The sequence below is a fragment of the Balearica regulorum genome, chromosome 2 (assembly GCF_011004875.1).
Source record: "Balearica regulorum gibbericeps isolate bBalReg1 chromosome 2, bBalReg1.pri, whole genome shotgun sequence".
NCBI lineage: Eukaryota > Metazoa > Chordata > Aves > Gruiformes > Gruidae > Balearica > Balearica regulorum.
Genome location: NC_046185.1, coordinates 143,218,192 through 143,238,120, shown reverse-complemented (window position 1 = coordinate 143,238,120; position 19,929 = coordinate 143,218,192). Strand labels below are relative to the sequence as shown.

Below are 19,929 nucleotides of genomic sequence, written 5' to 3'. Positions count from 1 at the left end.
TTTTTTAAAATATGATTCAGTTCTTTTGGAAGAGCCAGTCTTCTCCTATTTAAGTTCCCTAGGCAGTCTCACTGTAGGATGTAGCAGGAATGAGAGCTGATTCAAGGCAGTGGCAGGAGTGTGTGGCAGGGATTTAGCAGAAGCAAGGCTATAGCCTAAGGTAGCCCTTAGCTCATCTCTGCAGCATCATCTAACTGCATCCTTGGATTGCATCAGTGGGAAAATAGTTAAAGGATGTGAATATACACACCTCTCTCTCTTAATTGATGATATTTCATCATTTCTCACATTTCCAGATTTATACACTCCTATTTGTAGAAAATGAACTAAAAAAAAAGTTTTAATGATTCGGTAGGAAAGGAAAATAAGGAGGCTGTTTTATTCTGGAAGCTACAGATTGATATATTGGAGATAAATAATACTAAAGGGGAGAATGAAATCCCCAAGGAACACTACTTGAGATTAGTTTGATCGTTTTGTTAGTATTAAGAGTTGCCACGATGTCTATCAAGATGATGACAGGTACCAATGACAAAGTGGCAATGATAACTAAATAGCACAGCCCACCTACTGTGTTTAATTGTGAATTCTTCAAAATGAGGTCCATACTATTGCTGTTTGTGTTAGTTATTACTCTTAATGAATCAATGGAATGTAAAACTTCAGATTAAAAAGAACGTAATCTACACAATGCTGTGTGCTATTGGCCTGTCTCTCTGGCAAGAGACTCCACATCCCCGTTTCCTCAGTACCTCCTCAATCTGTTTTTTTCCCATTGTATTCTGCATTGCCTTCTCTGAACACACATCTGTCCTGTTCTTGGTCTGCAAAATGATCTTGTTTTTCTTCTTTAAATTCCTCCTGCACAGTTATTTCATCTGTTGTAAAATATTGAAGTTATCCAGGTGTCTAACTTATTCATGGCTACGTGGTAGGTAGGGTGGTATATTGACGGAAGAATTGAAAACTACACATGTATATGAGCCAACTGTCTGTTATCAGTCTTTCTACTTCTGCTTTTATTATGGTTTATTGTCCAGTCTTTGCATGACACATGAAGTTACTTGAGGCAAGGCTTATGTGTTTCTGATGCCAGAAGTCCTGTTTAAATCTAAACAAAAATATACATAAGGAAATTGTAAGGAGAAATCCAGATAATCCAGTAGGGTTAAGCTGATAATGATCTTTCAGCAGTGACTAGCAGCCTGAGACTTGAACTGGTGCCAGTCTGAAGTATTACGAATAGTTGGAAGGTGATGAGTTATCTTTTGATAACCAGGGTTTCTTAAGTTGCTCAGAGTCATTATGCAATGCTGTGTATAGGGCTAATGAGATTCTAGCAATTGTAAAAGAATAATCAGAAGAAACAAGATGGTAGCCATCCTGTCACTGAAGTCATCTAGCTACAAAAATTAAAAGCCTGAGAGAGAAGATGAATTCAGGTTTGGTAGGTGCCTGTATCATCTTGCTTAGAAAAATGAATACATCTTCTAGGGCCCAGTACAATAGGGAATTGCCTCCATGACTACAGGAGTGTAAAAGCTCCGATGCTTCCTTGGGCTTTGTGGCTGTAAAGGCTAATTTTGCTTTTACAGAAAGAAAGTGCAATAATATTTATTGATTGATTGATTGATTGATTGCAACTGTGTTATGCCTTTCGGTAATCTATTCTCAGTATTCTTTGTCATACCTGGGAGGTCTGTTACAGTTTCAGAGCATGCGTTTGTTCTTGAGGAGGGTAATCAATACCAGTTTTTATCTTTCTTTCATTCGGTTTTTATGAGTTTTAATTTGGATAAACTTGAACCAACTGGATTTTTTTTGCAAGGCCTTGAATGTGATTCATGTGTGGTCAGAATGGCCAGAATGACCTAAAAACATTTCCCATCTTAAACTTCCATAGCTTTTTGAGGGCCATAATAATTATGGGTGTGATGCAGTGAGAAGGAGGCATCAGTATAAATATGGATATACTGCAAGTGGGGTGATTGATGAAAATCATATGCCTTCTTCTTTGAACAATTTGATCAAATAAAGGACAGATACTTCAAAACCATATTTTACAATGTGATACTTCTTAACAAAGCTTCAGTTTAGTGCTGTGATAGAAAGGAAACAGACTGACTCACAGAAAACTGAGATCATTTCTTGGATTGCATCTGAGTGTGAAAATATAAAGTTGACATTATGGAAGCTATGAAGTGTTTCTTACAGTGCTATAAATGAATCACTGGCATTGACAGGAAGAAATTGAATAAGTACATGATGGGAAACAAGTTCTATTATGAGAAATACTGTTTCTGTATTAATTTTGGTTTTTATTTCTCCTTCCCCTCCCCTCTTTCCCTTTCAGGGTGAATGGAAAGCTGGTGGCATTGAAAGTGATTAGATTACAAGAAGAGGAAGGAACCCCATTTACCGCTATCAGGGAAGGTATGCATTCACATTTAATGATTATACATGGCCTTTTTTTGTAATTACATTGCACTTCTTGTTTCTGTGCCATGCTATAGTGAATAGCTTGAGAATTCCAATTATATAATTATGTTCTCAGTAGGAAGAAACTTTGGTGCTTCAAAAACAAATCCTCTGGTGTGGGACTTCTTGTTAAAGAATGCAACTCTGCCTCTGCTTTGGCGCCTGTTCGATTTACTATATAAATGAGTACTTAAGAGTACTTTTAAGGTGGGTGCGAGAAGTCACACTGGAAGATGAGGGAACTAAGTCGTGCTTCTTGCCTGCAGGCAGCACCTAAGATGAAAGGAATTGTAACTTTTCGTATACCAACAGCATGAAGTGAAGAAAAGCGTTTCTTGGTGAAGGCAATCAGATCAGGGAGCAAAAATACAGGCGTCTTGGAAGCTGTGTGCAGTTTGGGACTAGCTTTTGTTTGTTTTTCCTTCCCCGTGGACTCTAACTTGCGTGGCTTGGGAAATGACTCTTACCTCACGTGCTCGGAGGTGCCTGTCGTGCTTTCTGCTCTGCTCCTTTATCCTTCCTTGTCAGCCTCTTGTGGTCCCTAGTGACGGCTGCTTTAGCTGAGCCTGCCGCTGTCGAGCTCCTTTGCAGAAATTGCTGGATGTGCCTTCTCTCCATGGGCCTCCTCTGGTTGAAGGTACTGAAAATGAGCCTTGGTAGACAAATAATAAACAACTTACCATCACACCACTGATTCAGACTCAGCTGAAGTCGGTAGTGAACTAATGAGACGAGACTGTTGCGGCTTTTGAGGGACCTTTTAAAATTGTGCTGAGTATCTCGGCACAATTCCCGAGGTGGGATGAGCCAGGGAGGTACCAGAACATCGGTCCTCACGGGGTCCGCAGCGTGGGAGGCACGCGGCTTCGTGGCCATCGCAGCCGCAGTCCTGGCAGCTGCAGCTCCTCCGTCCCTTGCTCCTGCCTAAGTTCCTGCAGCATCTGTACACCATATGTCCGTCTGTAAAATGAGCCTGTTTTGGGGTGGACTGGGCAAAAAAAAAATCCATGTTTCATGTGATTGACACCCTGAAGTTAGAAGCCTTTAAAGTACTGTGGGTTTCCATCCCAAGGTTGCATATTTTGAAGGGGGCTCTTTCACAAAAGAGGGAAAACTGTGGGTGGCCAATTTATAAAGGAATTTCAGCAGTTCTTCTGTACTGCTTTGTTTGAGTAATAATTATTGAATGATCTGATACATATATTCATAACGATATATATTTTATCTGTGAGCTGTCTGTCCCCGCAGCTGTGCCGCGATAACGAGGTGTGCAGAGGGTTACAAGCGCAGCTTTCAATATTTGTAATGCCGAGTTCGAGGCTAACAGCCTGTATTTCAAATATATTTATTGTTCTCCAGGTTTTTAGTTGATATGGTACCAACTTAATAAGAAAATAGTAGATACGGCTTTCTTGAGCCTTTTTAGTGACACTTAAAAGGTTTTTTAATGTAAGCTTGGCCTAGATGAAAGTTTATAGTGTTACAACTGTCAAATACAGTATAATGTGTTTTCCTTCATAAATAGTTTGTTGTGTGAGCTCAGTATAAATAAGTATTCATTAGGAGCAAGAACAGAGATTTTTCCACTTGATTTTTTTTTTTTTTTTTAAAAATTATAAAGGCACACTTGCATGAAAATACTTTTCACACTGTCATTGGAAAAATTTTCCTTTTAGCCGTGACTACAGCACTGTGGTTGAAGCCGGTTAAAATTCTGGTACTTTAATATTATTAGAACAAAACTCTTGTCTAGAAAAGCTCTTAAAGTTATTAATTAGTATATATTTTCTTAAGTATGTGGTATCTCACTGCTTTTGATGGGACTATATACAGCTGTTGTATTTCTAAGGACTCATCTAGGCTGGGACTAGATCCAAAGAGTATTAGGCTAATAAGAGGGTTGTTTCCTGACTTTTGTAGACTCTTGGTTAGGTGAGGTCAAACTCAGGTTATAGGTTGGTTGTTTGTGGGGTTTTTTTGGTAAATGTAATGCTGTCCACTGGGTAGTGGAACTTCATTCAGATCTGTGGGGGCTATCAGTAGAAATACAGTCCTGTATGTTTTACATCATGTGGAAGTTTACTTGATGTATAAGATATGAAGGGAACAAATCTGTATCTACTTTGGCTTTGGCTTTTCTGCTGTTTGTTTTTATTTTGTCAGAAACTTACCAGAGAAGTAAGAAAGACTGTATTACAAATGTAACTTTCAGAAGGTAATCTCAGTGATGTTGTGCCAGACCCTTATTATTTGACAATAACACTACAGCTGTGGACTTCACTAGCAGGACCTGAGGAAGCTGTTGCTCTCATCTTAGGAGCACCTAATCCATCTTGGACATGCTGGGTTCTGTAATGCAGCCGTGGCTGATCTTGGCTACATGGGCGGAAAGAAAAATTAATAAATGCTTGTATAAGCTCTTGAAGTTATCTGATAAGCTTGAGATGGAAAAGCATTAAGAATGGGACACTGTGTTAAGCAGATTTTTTTCTTGATCTCTGTTGGCAGGCTGAAGGCTCTAGCCCTATAATTTAGACTGGGACAATTAGAACAAGGACAAATACCACTGAAGATGAGATCAACTTCTAATTTCAGTTATCTGAGGAGTAGTGTTGCCCTAATCAAAAAATGCATGTATGGTATCATGAGCCAGAGGTCTGCTGGAGGGCGTTTCTTTCCAAAGTCTTTCATAATGGAGAAATGAGGCAGGTTTTGACCTTGACTTACTCCTTATTTTCTAATTTTCCATCAATACAAGGCAAATTCAGTTCTTTCAACTTGGTCCGAGTCAGTTGTACCAACTTACGCTTTCATTTAGTGGCATGCAGTTTACAGGATGTTTCGGTCTGATTTTAACTCACTTAGTCTGGGCTAATCTAATTTACCTTTGAAGAGCCTGAGAAAAAGAGGGGGAAAAAAAAGGAAAAAAGAGAAAAAAGCTTAACTGATTGGATGCGTATACCTGAGTGGGTTAAACCTATGTGATTTTCTAATAACGTATATATGAGTGGTGCAGGCCACCACATTGCTGTTGTATTCTACATGTGCCTGCAACTGTGATATCTGAGACAGTACGGACTCTGAAAGTCATTTACACACTATTTGCTCATTTAAACTGAATTTGGTGGAATACAAATTAGCAAATTATTTGTTTTCTGTGTTAGTGTAGTTGTGGGTTATTCTTTTACTGCAACTCTCATTATCAGCTGTTCAGAGATGTTTTGGCATCAGACTTGAAGTGTTATTAAATCTACTGCAGCCAGTGGAAAAGTTCACTGACCTTAACTTTTATCACAGATATTTCATTCCTTTAATTTCCTGTAATATCATATGTTCATTTGGGCTAAATACTGAACTGTGCAGTAGATCCTAATTCTGGAAACAGCTTGATTTACGATGATGTAGTTATCTATCTTGTTTGATTTCTGAGTAATAATATTCCTTATGTACAGCATGACAAAGATTTTGCTTTTTGGGTATGTATGTAGACAAACATCCCTTGGTTTTATCACTACCTTGCTTGTGAGGTTAATTTGCTTACTACGTTCCTTTCTTGGGCAGTAAAATTATTTCTTCCCCATCCTAATTGTGAAAACTGTTTTGTATTTGGTTTTCATTTTCCACCCTTGGAGATATTGCTGCTCCTTTGCTCTGCTTAATTTGATTTACTATTAGCCATAAAACTATTCTAGTGCTTTAGTACATGGTAATGTTTCATTTCCCATAGGCCTAAATGATGTTTCAAAGTATAATCTAAAACAGGCACATTTCGTAGGTTGTTTTTGTACTTTGCTATTTAAATGCCATGATTAGGCAACTTTTAGTTTAGTTTTCTCTTTTTATTACATTTGTATTTACATCTTGTAATTAATAAATACTTGTACCTATTTGTGTTTCATATTTAAAAAAGTGTTCAGGTTTCTACATCTTTGGTTTAACAGTTGCCCAGATAATAATTTTCCATTTACTCCAGTGTCAAAGGCTGTTACCTTAATGCCCAGTATGGATAGCAGTGTGCAAAAATAGCACATAAATGCTTTGGAAACAGCCAGCTGTCTTGTATTACAAAATTAGAAAGACCAGAGGATTTGCTTAATGAATTTATTTAACTTAAATTTGTAAAGAGGAGTTCAGCATACATACTGAATAAGTTTGTTTTGTGACTTGTGGGAGAAAACTTCATGCATTTGAGTGCCAGTATAGAGCCTGGAGGAGAGATGCTTAATTCTTGGCCACAGAGCATCTCCAAAGGTCTTCAAAGTTCCAGGCCTCTTCCATCCATGTCTCACTGTGTGGTAGGAGGGAAGAAGAGAAACAAAACATGAAAACCTTAAAGGGTCTTTAAGAAAGAAATGTGAGTCTGCCTTTATGCCCCAGACTGGACAGAATTTCTAAGGTTGGGAGGTTTTCTGAGATGTCCCCTTCTGAAGTTGTCAGGCTGGAGGAGATAAATCTTCACAAAACTTTTATCTGTGGAAAATCGAAGCGGAGTAACTGCTAAGAAAAAAATACAGGGAACATCAGCAGTTTGGCAAGAGAGAGCTCTTACCTAAGTGAATGTGTAATTTATTGCATGGTGTTCCTAATGGGTGCACAATGGAAAATACTGCTTTGCAGTAACAATACTGCAAGTGATGTAAAGCAGCTGTGCTTCTGTATTATCCAAGAGAAATAGTGTGGTCTGTACTCGTACCATCTAAGGAAGGCCTACAGAAAATTATATTCTTACTCAGTAGATGTAATTTTTGTGACCTCATATTGAATTATTACCTGAGTTATTGCACACACTTTCCAGCTCAGTGATTTTTGACTGATATATAGCATAATGATCTTTACAACTTTTAAGTCAACAAATGACCTCATGAGGCACCAGTTAGATGACTCACAGTGATAAGCCTCCTATTTGTTGTATTAGAGTAGGTCTGGAAGGTTGTATGCTGTAGGTCAAGGACACAGGGAAACAATATCTGCATATTTTTTAAAGAGTCATTGTTGGTTGATCTAGTGGTAGAAGATAAACATGAAAATTGAAATGGGAATCCCATCTTCGTCTGCCAGTAAAGAGTAAATTATTCTTTTTTTTTGGAAGCTAAGTCATCCTCTTAGAAAAAATAAACCTACTCACCTATTCTTCCTTTTATGCGGCATGTTTTAATTATTGTTATTTTAATTAAGGAAGCTTGACAGCTGCTTTCTTTTGAGTAATAGGAGTTTGGAGGACTTTCACATTTTCTTCACGAAGTTCTGTCAAGAAATTTAAATTTCCATAACTGAAATGCCTAAAAGCTGTGTCTGGCTCCACAAGCCTTGGGGAACTTCAAGAGATTACGTTTAAGATTATGGAGATGTAATTATTCTGAGCGTGCATGTCACATGAGTTACTATAGGGAGTTTGTGTCTTCGTGTTTTTAGAGTCTGAGGATAAGTCCACTCTCCTCAAAAGCCACATTGCTTTGAAGCATTTAAGTAAAAAAAAAGAGGAGGACAGTAGCTTGCGGAACTTTTTCATTGCTTACAGAGCTGGCAAAGCTGGTGCCTACTGCAGGCTAAATAGCTACAGCTCAATTAACTGTAAAGTCCCTGCAAAGCCAATGCAGCTTGTAGTCATAACAGCTTTGTTTTTCAATGTTGTTAAAAATAAAACGCACAAGCCAAGAAGCTCTGGGACACTTTGTCACTGGATATTTAAGGTCAAGAAGTATTCAAAAGTAAAGAATCTCCAGAAACTTTAATTTCTCTGTTTGGGCTCTTTCTGTTATGGGCATCCTGCAGCCTTATCCAAACTGTATGCTTCCTCAAGATAAAAGGGGAATACAAGGTCTCCAAATTAAGACAGGTTGTGCTTCAAAAACCACAGGACATTGGGAAAAGGATGTTCCTTTCTTACGAAATTGTCAGCTTTTAAAATTTCCAAGACCTTTGGATGTTACTTATTATTAAATATGCTGTCATGTTGTAGCAAAATGTATATTCATTCTTAATGAACATTAATAATAGAAAAATTACCTTTAATTTTTGGAGGGTTTATGACTGAACATTTTTTTTATATCTGAGATTTTCAGCCATATTTCATTTCTGCTTTCTCCTGTATGTATGTTTGCGTGCATTTGCATATGTCTGAGGGAAGCACGTTAGATCTTTGGCGATGTGGAGCTTCAAAGCAGCAGGAGCTTTTGTCTTTATTCTGCTTTCCCTCCTGCGGTTCTCCCCAGCCCTGACTGGCAGCTAATTTTTTTTCCTGCCAGTATTCATTTGCCTTTCTCTGAAAGCAGTGGGACTGACTAGCTGAAACAGGTGAACTGAATTTCTGGTCATCTCAGATGAACATGGGTGAGCTGATAGTTTTCCAATCTCAGATACAGTGCGAGAGTTTACTGTGATGTTATTTTATCTTGCTTTTCAGTGTGTCCAAATTGCGCTGTGCTCCTTCCTCGCTCCTTTATGGTGGACCAAACAAAGGCTGCTGTCCATGTCAGGTGCTCAGAAATGGCAGAGATTGATAAATCTGTCCTGCTTCTTTCTTTGTTCGTTGCTATTTATAGGCTGAGCATAGCCTTTCCTCCCACCCTTCTTTTTTTCTTTTTTTTTTTCTTTCTTTTTACCCTCTAACAAATTAGTGGTTCTCACAATTATTAAACCTTCAGGAGAGCTAGGATTACATAAATGTAACATAAATGATGGTGTTTCCCTTTAAAAATCGTGATATAAATTTTAAACTCTATAATGAACTCCCATCATGTGGGAAAAGCGTCATGCTTTTCTAAAAAGTACAACTGAAAATTCCAAATTATCCAGCTTCATAGAGCTAAATCTGTTCCGCAGAATATTCCATCCCCTCTGTCCTCCTCTCATTCACCCTCCAATATTTTATCTGTAGCCTGCTGAGACAGAACACGGCTGTATCAATTGAATCTTTGTTCAGTACTTTTGATGTGCGAGCTGTGACCTCCTTCTGGCTTTTGTTCTTGGGCACAGTTCAGGCAAGAAAAGAATGGGGTGATGCTTTGAGGATTTTTTTGATTTTATTTTTTTTAAATGTCATCATTGCACCATCAGGAATCCTTTCTTCATCCTTGTTATCAGTTAGTTTAATGGCAGACCTTTCAGACTCTGCCCTACTTCCACTGAAAAAGTTGTCTGTGCATCTTCAGTATTCACATGGAAGGTGTCGGGTAAGGGATCTTGTGCTAGTTCCAGCGCGAGAAGGTTACAAATCCAGTAGTTCAGGGGCACCACTGAACCCTTCTCAGCAAGGCATTTGCCTACAGTTTCTTCTGACCTGAGTTTCAGGGCGCTCTGACTTGGCTTTTGGCCCTGCTGTGGCCTTCTGCTCTGAGCAGTTTTCTACTTCAAAAAATGTTTTGTCTCTTCCCTATTTAATGCAGGAGTCAGAACTGTTGCCTTACAGATTTGTCCGGTCTGCTGCTCTTGCTGTCCCTCATGGTATGATGGGAAGGGTAGAAAAAAAGATGGCAATTACAGAATATGGAGGATAAAGGAGGGTGGCAATCCTTGCTTCATATATAACTGTAATGCATAACTGCAAGTTATACAGGACTCTTATGCAGCCCTCATGGCTCTCTTGTTTGAGTGGAAGTTGGTGAGGATCAGTCCTTTTATGCTGTATGCAAATTTTACCTCCTCTTATAGCATATGCTACCACCATAAAATGTAGAGACCTAAGTTAATCCTGCTCCACGTAACATTAGTTTTTACCCTGTGACCATATCCCAGTTGGAGTGGATTGAACTGGTGATTCAGACACTAGCTGGCTGTTAATATGAATGGAGATACTAGCAAGTGATGGCATCTCAGCTTGAATTCCTTAGAGACCCTAAGGTACCCTTCCAAGTGCCAACACCTTCTGTGGCCACCTGGTGAAATAAAACTTTGATTTCATCTGGTGTTGAGGCAAAGAAACATCTCCCGAACCTAGCTAGTTCTTCACATTGTTTTTTCTTTGTTATATGTCCTGTTGGTGAAAGGATAATCTTAGCAACAGTACCATTTAGCTTCGTGATTCAAGTGGGGACTTTAAATCTGCACAAAGACATTTGTCTTTGTCAGGACTTCCGAGCACTTTGTGTGTGTTTTTCCACTGCTGTGTCCTGGGTTTTGAAAGTACCAGAGCAAGGTGGCAACTCAGTGTTTGAACCGGTTCAGTTAGCTTGAGTTTTCTCCTTAGTCTTTTGTGCATGTTAAACTAGCAGGTCACTGTTGTGTCTCAGCAGAACTGGTTTCAACTTTGGGTAAATGCAAGATAAGGATGTGAGAAGGTTGTCTGTTTTCCTGGTGTTAAATCTTTCCCCCTTGAAGGAAATACATCACTACATGTATGAAAAGGAGTGTGTGGGTGCATATGTATATTGTGGGTGCATGTGTCTATTGAGTGTCTTAAAGACTTGACACGGAAAGCTGATTAACTCTGTCCCCCAAACAACCAAATCCTTTGTGAAGAGTCGTATACTGGCTTTGATCAACCCAGAGAACGTCTAATGTGAGTTGGATGTATACCAACATCTAGATAAAGATAAAATGCTTCCAGTTTCATCACAAGTGTGAGACACACGTGGCAAACTTCTTGCTACTGACTACAGTCATCATTCATAAACACATCATCAGAACTGTTTTGTGTGTTTTTTAACACAGAAGGTTCATGAATGTGTTACCCTAATTCTTCTGATGTGTGTAATTTATTTAGAAATGTGTTATTAAACAGTCTTGGTTCTTCAGGCACAAGTATAACAATGAAGATGTGCACGTGCTACTGCTGGATCCACAATAGTACCTTTGTTTTGAGTGCTTTTATCTCCATCCACAGCACAATAACTACTTTTTTTTTTTTCCCCCTTTGAAAGAAATCCAACTAGTTTATTGCAAATTTGTAACTTCTTTATAGACAGGTCCTAAAATTAAGCACCGTTAGTCCATTTCCAGACACAATATACTATTCTGTCTTAACATCCATATATGTCACTCTTATATGAAAGAGGGAAAGATTCTTATTTGCAGATGATGGTGCCATGCCTTCAGAAGAGGCTTGCTAGTTAAGAAGACAGACAGCCTGAAAGAGGATGAGACCACTGCAGTATTTTGCTCTGCTGCCTTTTATTCCCATCTTTTGTGGTAATGATTCAATTCTTCCTTAAATATGTCGTCTATTCAGGGAGGTAAAAAATCCCAGTATGCTAGAAGACTATGTTTAGATCACCCTACTTTGCTTAAGATTTTAAACATGAATTGTTTTTAGACTTCAGAATACTTGGGAGATATTTTCAGTAGCCTACGTCTTTGTACAGGCATGAAATATGACAGCAGCCACTGTAGTCAATAAGAAGCATGCACTAATATCTTCCTCACAGGAAGAAAAGGATCAGTTATAACCAAAACAGTGGAAAAAGTGTTAGCAAATAGATCTTATACTGAAATTATGTATGTGAGGAAAAAAAAGACATTCTTTCTTTTCCTCCCTTGTTTTTTGTTTTCTTTTTCTTCACAGGCTGCTATATTCTTTGGTGTAGGTGCTGCTGGATGCTTTAGGCATGGTGGTCTGGGTTAGGCTGTTCCTTCCGGAGGAGCATGGCTCCTTTACATCTCATATTTTACCATAGGCTGTTTGTGTTGCAAACATTTTAGTTAAATTTTTCAATTTTAGCTGGGAGAGGTGAGAGATTTATCATTCAGGAATTATATAGAGCTGAAATACGTGCTTCATAATGGGATCTCTTCTTGCAGCATGGGCGGAGTTGCTGCTTTCAGGTTTTATAATCAATATGAAGAGAGTAGCATTTCAAAATTAGAAATTGACCTTTACTGTCTTCTTCAAAGCAGTGAAAATGAATTTCCACATTATTTTACTTTGGAATGTTCCTCTCCAGTAAGCAATATAAAAAAAGAAGCTGATAACGTATCACATTTTTCTGCTGAGATGAAGGGGAGCTGGATGGTTCAGAGACTGGTAATGGGATATCATGACCTTCCACCTCTGATCCATTTATTAAAATACAAGCCATGACAGTGGTGTCTAAAAGTCATTACTATGGGATATACAGCTGTAGAATCTGGAACTGTATATTTCTGAATTTTTAAGGTCTGGGCCACTTGTCACAAACTTCCACAGCTTCTCAGCTGGCAGCAGATATAGCTGGAGTTGAGTGAAAAGTGAACCAAGAACAAAATGAATGGAGGAAGCCTTGTAAATAAAGATTTATTAGCTGCGCTAAACTTGGTGATTTGTATCTGTTCTGATCTGATATGGCTTGTTTGTCCTCCTCGTTTTGTGATGCTTCATTCAGTTCCCTTAATCAATGCACAAGTGGTACCAACCAGTTTTCTTTGACTGTTATTTTTGGATGTTAGGAGGGGGTTAATGCGAATAAAGATGCTGTGGATTTTGCCTTAAGAAGATGCTCAAAGCTTGCACTGTCAATGAAAGCTAATTTTAAGCATTTAATGTTTTGCTGTGGATTGGCGCAATCCCAAGCACAACTACACGCTGGGTGGGGAATGGACTGAAAGCAGCCCTGAGGAGAAGGACCTGGGGGTATTGATTGATGAGAAGCTCAACATGAGCCGGCAGTGTGCGCTTGCAGGCCAGAAAGCCAACCATGTCCTGGGCTGCATCAAAAGAGGCGTGACCAGCAGGTCGAGGGAGGTGATCCTATCCCTCTACTCCGCTCTTGTGAGACCCCACCTGGAGTACTGCGTCCAGCTCTGGGGGCCCCAGTACAGGAGAGCGAGTCCAGAGGAGGGCCACGAAGCTGATCAGAGGGCTGGAGCACCTCTCCTATGAGGACAGGCTGAGAGAGTTGGGGTTGTTCAGCCTGGAGAAAAGGCAGCTCCAGGGAGATCTAATTGCGGCTTACCAGTATCTGAAGGGGCCTACAGGAAAGCTGGTGGGGGACTGTTTATCAGGGAGTGTAGTAACAGGACAAGGGGTAATGGGTTTAAGCTGAAGGAGGGTCGATTTAGATGAGATGTTAGAAAGAAATTCTTTACTGTTAGAGTGGTGAGGCACTGGAACAGGTTGCCCAGAGAGGTTGTGGATGCCCCCTCCCTGGAAGTGTTCAAGGCCAGGCTAGATGGGGCTTTGGGCAACGTGGTCTAGTGGAGGGTGTCCCTGCCCATGGCAGGGGGGTTGGAACTAGATGATCTTTAAGGTCCCTTCCAACCCAAACCATTCTATGATTCTATGATTCCCTGTGGAAGTTTCCTAACACCCTTTTGGTGTCTATGGATACTTTAAGCTGAGACTTGGCTATGTGAAGCCCATCTAGTTGTACAGCTCAGGTAATTATATAACAGATATCCTTGGGTTTTATTTCATCTTAATTATCACCTGTTTTTCCCTGAGCAGAAGCAATCAAGAAAGTCAAGAAGGTAGAAGGAACCTTGGTGTACCACTGTGCTAGCTTTGCAGACAGGGTGATTGCAGTGGTAGTGTGTCTGGCTTCCATCTGAAAACATCTTCCCTTCCCTCATATCTCCTAAAACCTGAGAGGACAAAATAATTCAAGTTACTCTAATAGGTTGAAAAAAAAAAATCAAAACTCTACTTGCAAAGCGAAAAGAAAAGCTGTTAAGTCAATGTATTTTGAAGTTCTAGTATAGAAGCAGTCAAAATTGACCTACTTTTATGTGGTCCAAATATTCCCAAAATTTTATAACTGGAAAAAAAATATAATCTAATCTACTTTTTACACATTTCACCCTCAAAGTGCAGGATAGTACACACACACGCATGCACACGCACGCTCACTTCCTTTCCCTGTATTCCTTTGAAATGCAGGGTGCATGCTTGCTCTTTTGTGTGCTGTGAGGGCTTGAAGAATGTGTTTAATACTGTTGAGAACATTTTCGTACAAACATTCACTAGATTGTGTGAGGGTTTTATTAAGAAAACGAGAAGACACAACCCCCAAACATTTAGCACGTTAAACTCTGGACAAGATAAAAATTTGCTTTTGATGTTTCATTTCTGGTTTTCTGAGCGTAGCAGTGCCCACATTGCTGCTGGGAGGAATCTGCCAGTTCCTGAAGGGGCATCTAGATCAAAACAAAGCCCAGCAGGTTGTAGGCCCATTGACAAAAAGCTGTAAAGAACTTTCACACTTTTCCAGGTTACTTTATCCCAATGTATTTGCGGTCCTAAAAGATGTTTTTCAATTTGCGATTACGTGTTTCTCAGAAAGTCTTGGTTATAAAGCTGACATGGTTGAAATACTGGCTTTGCATCAAGATTTCTAACAGAATTAACATTTGAATCACTTGAGGCCCTATTCATAAAGCAGAGGACTATTTGCATAATCAAAAATGCTTTATTTAGCATGCCAGTGGAGAAGCGAAGGATTGTAGCTGCAGCTCACAAACAAAATTCAAGTGATAGGTATTGATGTGTGTCTGTATGCTGCTGTCTCTCAGCCTTGCTTGCACAAATAAGCACAAATCTTTATAAAGGTAAAAGAAAAGATTTTTGAGCGAGGTATAGTCTCCATCCAAAGCCTGATTAAACAGGCTTTGCTTAAGTTATCAGTGTAAGGATTAGATGGACTTCCCACTCTTCCAAATGTGGATAAGGGTTGCGGGCACTTTTATGGCTGGGTTGTTGCGAGAGGATGGATGTCTTTCTAAAAATATGCTCAGTAAAAATTTATGAGCTATAAAATTGTTCCTTCTATTGAGGAGGTCAAACTAAATAACCTATAAGAGTATATATCTGTGGATAATGGGTTCAAGACTTTCTTCACACCTCTCTGTCGCATTTCTGCCAGTAGTCCAGAGGGCTTATGAATTGCATTAATAACCTTCCCATCCTGCCATCAGCCCACGCATTCATGTTTTTCATCCATTTTTATGGCTGTGGACAAGAAGGTAGAATGTCACATTCAAAGAATTTGTTTCTTTGCCCGTGAATCAGAGTTCAAGAGCATGAGGCAACTTCTAACCTCTCTGAGGCAACAGGAAACCTCTGGTCCTTAAAAAACCTCTTAGGTGTCAGGGGATTTTATTCCATTCCTTTTTTCTAACATGAACTTTTGTAATGTTGTTACTGTTGAATCAAGTTCTTTAGTGGAGTTTAGATGATGAAAGTTTTAGTTCCACAAAGAAATTTGGGTTATAATTATTGCAACTTCAGTTTATTTGACCTTAAAAAGGCATATGATGTGATCCAGCCTTTTACTCACTAATGTATGTCAACTAATTGAATAAAAAAAATGTTGAGGCATAATACAAAATTTTTAAACAAATTTTGTGACATTTTCAAGTCTTAATTGACTTCCTTTTAGATGGATTTTTTTTTTTTTTACTAAGGGACTGGGAGCTTTTGTTATCAGTATTATTTAGTTCTAATTAAATTCCTTTATTTAAAAATATACTAATTAAAAGCTTAAGGTTTCAATAAAAAAATAAAAGAAAATGGGGTTTAAATTAGATGAAAAATATCTTGGATAACAGATATGCTTCTGAAAAGAGAATCGTTTTTGAGCCTTCAGTATCACAGTATGAGCTTTTGTTCTGGTGTGTGTGTGTTTGTTTACTTTAAATTATCTGTCTTGAGTAAAAGTATTTCTTGGATGCATCTAGGTCTGGAAATTAGAATAGAGATTGCATTAATCTCTATTCTTAGGATTTTAGGTTTTAAAATACTTAAGAGTCTAAGGATGCCGTTAAGAGGAGTATGTCCTTTTCTGTACATTGCTTTGGAGCTGTCAGCAAAAAGGTGAGTTTTACTCTGTTTCATACATCCACGTTCTTTGCAGAGTATGCTGTTTTTATGGTTGACTGAAGTGCATAAATTTAAAGTAGTTCAGTTTCTCATTCATTTGTTGTAATTAAAGAGGCCATTAACCTTGTAAAATCATTGACAGAATTATAAATCTACATCTCTGAGACTTATGTAAACAAGTTTATAAAAGTTTCTCAAGTGAAATGAAAGCCAAACTGTACAAAAGGACCAGATTTTATTAACAGCACTTGTTAAAGCCGAACAAACTGTTGGAAAAACACCTGCAGTTAATGACACGCTCCTTCACGGCAGTGACACCGCCACAGTTCCTATGATGTGTGGCACTCATTGTGTAGTTAAGGTTAAAGATCCTTTCAAGATACGGATACCCAACCATAGTTTCTTCTCAAATAAATGGTAGTTTTTAATATTTTACGTGGAGCTTATCGTGGTCCCAGAGAACTTTAGGAGAGGGGTGTGTTTTACTGCCTCAGACCAGGTTTGTTTATCTGTGGAGATCTTGTCTGTTTGTTTGGAATGTTAGCAGGTTGTCATATGCAAGCGTCCCAACCAGCTGGGGGAGAGGTGTTTTGATGGGCCTGTTGAAGTCTGTGATCTGTCATCACTGGGATGCTGAGCCCTAATTAGAAATGAGAGAGTAGTGTTCCTGTGCCTTTTTCATGTACTGATCTTTCCTTTTTCTGTTTGGGAACATTTCTGTTCTGCTTTCATAGGGCTGGTGCTATTTGAAAGATTGAACTGAGGTGGGAATTCAGGGGGGATGTTTAGCCTTGTGAGTGTTAGCACTTTGGCTGCCGCTATTCTAATATGCATATCTGAACTGGAACGTGCTCTTAGACTTTCAGATGTAATCAGTTCTTGATTTTTAGCCAAAAAAATGGTTCCATGTGTTGGAACCAGGACTCAGTGTTCCTCATTTAGTAAGTTCCTTCAGAGGTGCAGTTTACTGTTGCAAAATGTCTGATGTAGCTTACACACTAACTTACATCAGCCATGCTGATGGCAGAAAGAAATTCATTAGCATCATGGGTACTTGCTTCTGTCCTAATTCCTGTGACCTCTTTCAGGTCAGACTGTGTTCCCTTGGCAGAAAAACTCAGCCCACAGAATTTGGTGGCTTTGTTGAAGTCATTCTTTGATTTACTTGGGATGAGGTGATGATGAGCAGCAAATCACTAGTAAGAAGCTCCAAGGACTTTGTAGTGGTTGAGCTGTGTCTTCCTGCACGTTAAGATGCGCAGTTGTAGAGACTTCAGTTGTAGAGACTAAAAAATGTGTTAGACCTTTTGCAGTCAAAATAGTTGCAGATGAACTTACTTCAAGAGTTCCTTGGAAAAGGCTTATGTAGAGCAACATGTGTTCTGAAAACTTTTGGAGGTTCAGAAACTTCTTTAAAGCAACGAGGTTTTGTTACATTCCCAAACCTTGGTCTTATGAGCATACCATTGTTACTTACACTGGAAGCATTCAACTCCTGTAGTTGCACAGCACTGAGGAGTCTTGTGTTGGTGTTGGGCAGATTTTTTTGGATTCAGTTGGTGAGATGAGAGAGTCTCATCTTTGATCATGCTATACTGGTACATTTATAAAGAGATTATATGCAATAGCTCTGTGATGTTCAGGTCCCATATTGGCAATATACTGATACGCTGAGTGGTCTAGTCCAATCTGTGCTTGGTCAAATCAAATTAACAGCTGAAGTTTGATTTCTTCCTTACTTGATTTTTGTAAATACAAAGGAGCTCATCAGTTAGAGTTACTGCTACACATTGATTCAGCCACACCACCTATTAGTATTTTATTTGCTTTAGTCTTTCTGATTGAAAATGGAAGTTACAGAGAAATACAGTGGTCTAGGAATGTTGTAGTTCTCTTTCTAGATCCTGCTGCTCGCTAAGGTACCCTACTTGTTTTCTGTTCCATTTCTCCTCAAGGACAAAAACCTTCATGCCTCATGTGTTTGGTTAGCAAGTCACTTTTGTGTTCAGCCATAATAATAAACAAGAAATATTTAAAGAGACCCACTGAAGAATTGACTTTATCTCAGGGGTTATATACTCTCTGGGATGATGAACCTGGGTCTAAGCTCTGGGGTTTTGGTTTGTTGGCTTGTCCTGAGCTTGTGAATGGCATTCAAGTTTCCTTGTGAAACGCTTTTCACATGGCAAATTTCATTGCAAAAGTGTCAAACACCCCACCTCCCCTATCCCCCTCAGCCTCCCCCCATGTTTAGTTGTGGGTTTGGGGGTTTTTTTGGGGTTTTTTTTTTGTTTGTTTGGTTTTTGTTTGTTTGTTTTTTCTGATGTTGACAGAGTTAAAAACTTTGCATGTGTTATCCATGTGGTTTTGTTCCTTCCTGTTTTCCCTCTAGCCTCTTTTCTCCCCTTTCTACTGTGCTCTTGCAGCCTGGCAGCTCCACTGACAGACTTAGCAGCGTCCATGCCTGGGCAGTGGTAGAGAGGAGAACTAGGAGAGAAGTGATGTCAAAGGCTAAGAAAAAGTTAAGTTAGGAATAGATGTTGGTGTGAAGATCTTGGGAAGAGGATTACCACTACAACAGTAGATCCGGAAGAATGTGAATTACAGGGGCCATTCAAAGCCGCACAAGGTGGAGAAAGCAGTAACAGGAAGATGGGAAGGGTTGGTGACTTTGACTCGCCTGAGCCAGGAACCTGTGGGATGGAGATGGAGAGTCTACTTGGGCAGGGCTAGAGATTTCCCACCCTTTTTGTCATTTGTGGGGTTGAAGAGAGAGGGGAGCGGGATTGGAGCAAGGGACTTGGAGATATGTTCAGCCAAGAACAGGTTTGGGGCTGTGATTTTGGGGAAACTGTCAGAGAGTTGTCCCATCTATAACTGATGTTGGATTCCAGATTTCTTGGCTCAGACTTCTTCTGCTTCTGCCAAATATCTGAATGTTTAAGAGTGCTCAGGGAGGATGGATTCTCTGGGAGATTTTAGCTGCTAAAGTGCAGCTTTAAAGTACAATTTTCCACTGACTAGATGTAAACTTTGACAAATTGGACAGATTTTCACAGAAATGGGGAAAAGTATGTCCTTGACCTGAAGTGTAACTTTTGAAGGCCGCCTTTCAATGCATGAGATCTGAGAGCTGTTTGAAGAAAAGGTCACCAACATTAAAGAGCATATTTGTTCTCTAGTCCTCTCTTGGAAAAGGCTGACCTGTTTTGACTGGAACAAACACTGTTAGACACAAACTGTAAAAGATGAGGACATTTGTCTAAAGTTTGGCAAGGCAATAGTGTCCTCTTACAGGAACTGGTACTTTAAGAGGCAGTGACTATGAATTTTGCTATTGTCATTGTTAATTACTATGATTCTATAAAAAGAATTTTATCTGGAAAATAAACAGTAAATTGCCATAATTATAATTGATGCATGACACAACAGGATGGAAGAACTGACTATATTTTCAAGGGAGCTGGGAAGTGATGTTTTATATCTGTATGTAGTAGACAGACAAGCTGTTGGCTGTTGAGTTGGCCTTTTAAAAAAAAAAAAATATATCTTACCACCTGTGGTGTTAATGGGCTATGCTGGCAGATCCCTTTAATGTATTTTCTCACATTTCTTGGGTGTGTTTTAATTATATTGTTGCTCAAAATGCCTTCCAATGTGGATTTAGATCCATAGTTTGGTTGGCGTCATGCATCTACACAGGTTATTGTGAATCTGTACTTGAA

The 19,929-nt window shown here is 39.2% G+C and overlaps 1 protein-coding gene across 5 annotated transcripts in view; it reads left to right on the top strand.

Annotated features, from left to right (window-relative positions):
- Window positions 1-19,929, top strand: part of CDK14 (cyclin dependent kinase 14) — a 320,956-nt gene that overhangs the window by 104,316 nt on the left and 196,711 nt on the right. For all 5 annotated transcript variants that reach the window (XR_012834151.1, XM_075746221.1, XM_075746218.1 and 2 more), the window contains one exon: window positions 2,354-2,433. Coding sequence is in view for 4 of the 5 variants with exons in the window: in XM_075746221.1 (XP_075602336.1) it covers window positions 2,354-2,433 (80 nt within the window). In the remaining variant the exon portion in view is untranslated. The remainder of the gene's footprint in view (window positions 1-2,353; window positions 2,434-19,929) is intronic.